Here is a 2,140-nt window from a genome sequence, read left to right as displayed (position 1 = left end):
GTTAAATATTTAGTTTATAAACAATGACATTTATAAATGAATGAATCATATGGTGAAAAACTGACTTTGAAAAATAAATCTGTTCTTTTTTTCTTATAAAAGTCTAAATAAAACACAAATATTGGTGGTAATTTTTGACTGTGTAACTTTAAAAACAGCACCTCATAGAAGAACTTTTTTGACCTCTACATGTCAATGCTGGTTGATTTTCACTTTTCTGTTGAGGAGTAAAACTCAATAATTCAGTGTTGTGTCCAGMAAGTTGTTGGAAAATAACCTTTTCCTACATTTAAAGGCACTACAGACATAAATGTRTTCTAAATAAAGCGCCTAAAGCAAAACATCAGGAAGCTGCTTTCTGTATGTGCAGCTCCAGTAAGATTATATATAAAAAGGATTATTTTCTGTACAGAATAAATAATAATGCCAATACACAAGTAACTTTATTTGTATAAGTTCACAGTTGAGTAGCCACAAAGMGCTTTAAAATAAAGCAGAATAACATGCTGCAGACAATGAGAAAAGTTAAAGCATTAATAAAACAACATTAAAACTCATGCAGCCATGTTAAAAACCAGCTTAATAAATGAGCTTTTAGCTGCTGTTTAAAAGTCTCCAGTGAGTCCAGAGCTCTTAGAGATAAGTTATGCATAAAGCATCTTTATTACTACTCTGTTTTCTGTTTTTATTGTTGAGCGGTGGAGGGAACACCGCTCAACGAAACCCACCCTCCATGCCCACCTTTGAGGAGACAGAGTCTAAAGACAAGTCCATTAAAGGTCAGTGAGGTGGTTTAAAAAGTTCTGGGACCACTCTTTCAAAAAGGGGCCTGGAGTATCGACCGATACAAACGATGAAGGCTAATTAGCATCAGGARTCATATCTGATCAGTCTGACCAATCCCCAATATGTGCTGCCAATTTATTTATATTGTTTTGGCTGATTCTTAAAGCTGATACTGTTTTTCTTCCTCCATTTACTCGCAGTGTTACAGAGACAGACTTTCAAAGACTCGACATGGCCCGTGGGCCACCAGTTGATCATAGTTGTAACATGTTTTGTGGCTCTGGACTCATTAAGCCATGCAGCAGAAGTGACTCTTAMGATTGTAKAGGTGGCAGAGCCATGATCAGATAYGAGTCCAGGTCAGATCCTCCTCCTTTCATCTGTTCAGGGGTCTCCACATGTCGTCGTCCTTCATCTCACTCTGTCCTCGGTCCAGTTGTCCCACGTCCTCTCTAACTGGGTTTGGGTTGTGTTGATGTGCTTGCAGAGCGATGGGTCTGTCGCAGCGAACGTCGTCGTGGTCCGTGGAACAAGTCCTGACATGGGTTCAGGAGAAGCACCCAGAACACATGAGCAGGCTGCAGAAAACCATCATCGAGCATGATGTTTCAGGTAAAACACATGGTTTATTCACTTATTCTTTAAACTGGTTTGTATATTTCACCCAGTGATTTTACTGTGGTTCAACATAAAACAGAACAATGTGAGACACTTTGGAGACTCCCTCCTGAACSATCAGATGTGGTGTTGTTAGAAACTGATTTTAGACTAAATGTGCTCGTTTCTATCAAACCCTGGTATTTTTAATTTGAGTTTAGTTTGCCAGTTTTAAAACCTGAAAACATTTTCAGGCCGTGCTCTGCTGAGGCTGAAGCAGGATCACCTGGAGCTTCTAGGGGTGGAGGATGAGGAGCAGCAGCAGGAGATGCTGCAGGACCTCCTGCTTCTCCGACTTCAGGAAGAAATTGATGAACTCACTGACATCTGCTCTGGTAGGAATACCAAGTGACTGAACCCCCACCCCCCAAAACAAATAAAAAACCCTTGTTTGGACTCTGTGTAGAGACCTAAAGTAGTGAAATATCACCCCACATAGACATAATAAAAAACTAATTATTGCATTTTGGTTTAATCTTAGTCAACTCTGACTTCCCATTACTGAGAGGATCTGTTTTTCTTTTCTACGTTTTTGTATTTTGTTCCACAATTTTTGTGTTATTTCAGTTATTAATGTACAAAACTTTCAGCTCCAGCTGTGACTTTTGGTATTTCAGCCAATTTTACATGTTGATATTTTTTTGCCTTTTTTGCCATTTTTGTTCCCATTGAAAAGAAATGGAGCTGTCTTCAGCAT

The 2,140-nt window shown here is 38.9% G+C and overlaps 1 protein-coding gene across 3 annotated transcripts in view; it reads left to right on the top strand.

The window, feature by feature from the left end:
• Positions 1-2,140, top strand: part of LOC106527422 (sterile alpha motif domain-containing protein 12) — a 22,152-nt gene that overhangs the window by 13,251 nt on the left and 6,761 nt on the right. For all 3 annotated transcript variants that reach the window (XR_001311389.1, XM_014022304.1, XM_014022302.1), the window contains 2 exons: positions 1,274-1,398; positions 1,638-1,778. Coding sequence is in view for 2 of the 3 variants with exons in the window: in XM_014022304.1 (XP_013877758.1) it covers positions 1,278-1,398; positions 1,638-1,778 (262 nt within the window). In the remaining variant the exon portion in view is untranslated. The remainder of the gene's footprint in view (positions 1-1,273; positions 1,399-1,637; positions 1,779-2,140) is intronic.

The sequence above is a fragment of the Austrofundulus limnaeus genome, unplaced genomic scaffold, assembly GCF_001266775.1.
Source record: "Austrofundulus limnaeus strain Quisiro unplaced genomic scaffold, Austrofundulus_limnaeus-1.0 Scaffold323, whole genome shotgun sequence".
NCBI classification, from domain to species: Eukaryota; Metazoa; Chordata; class Actinopteri; order Cyprinodontiformes; family Rivulidae; genus Austrofundulus; species Austrofundulus limnaeus.
This window is presented reverse-complemented; position numbering and strand designations above follow the sequence as displayed.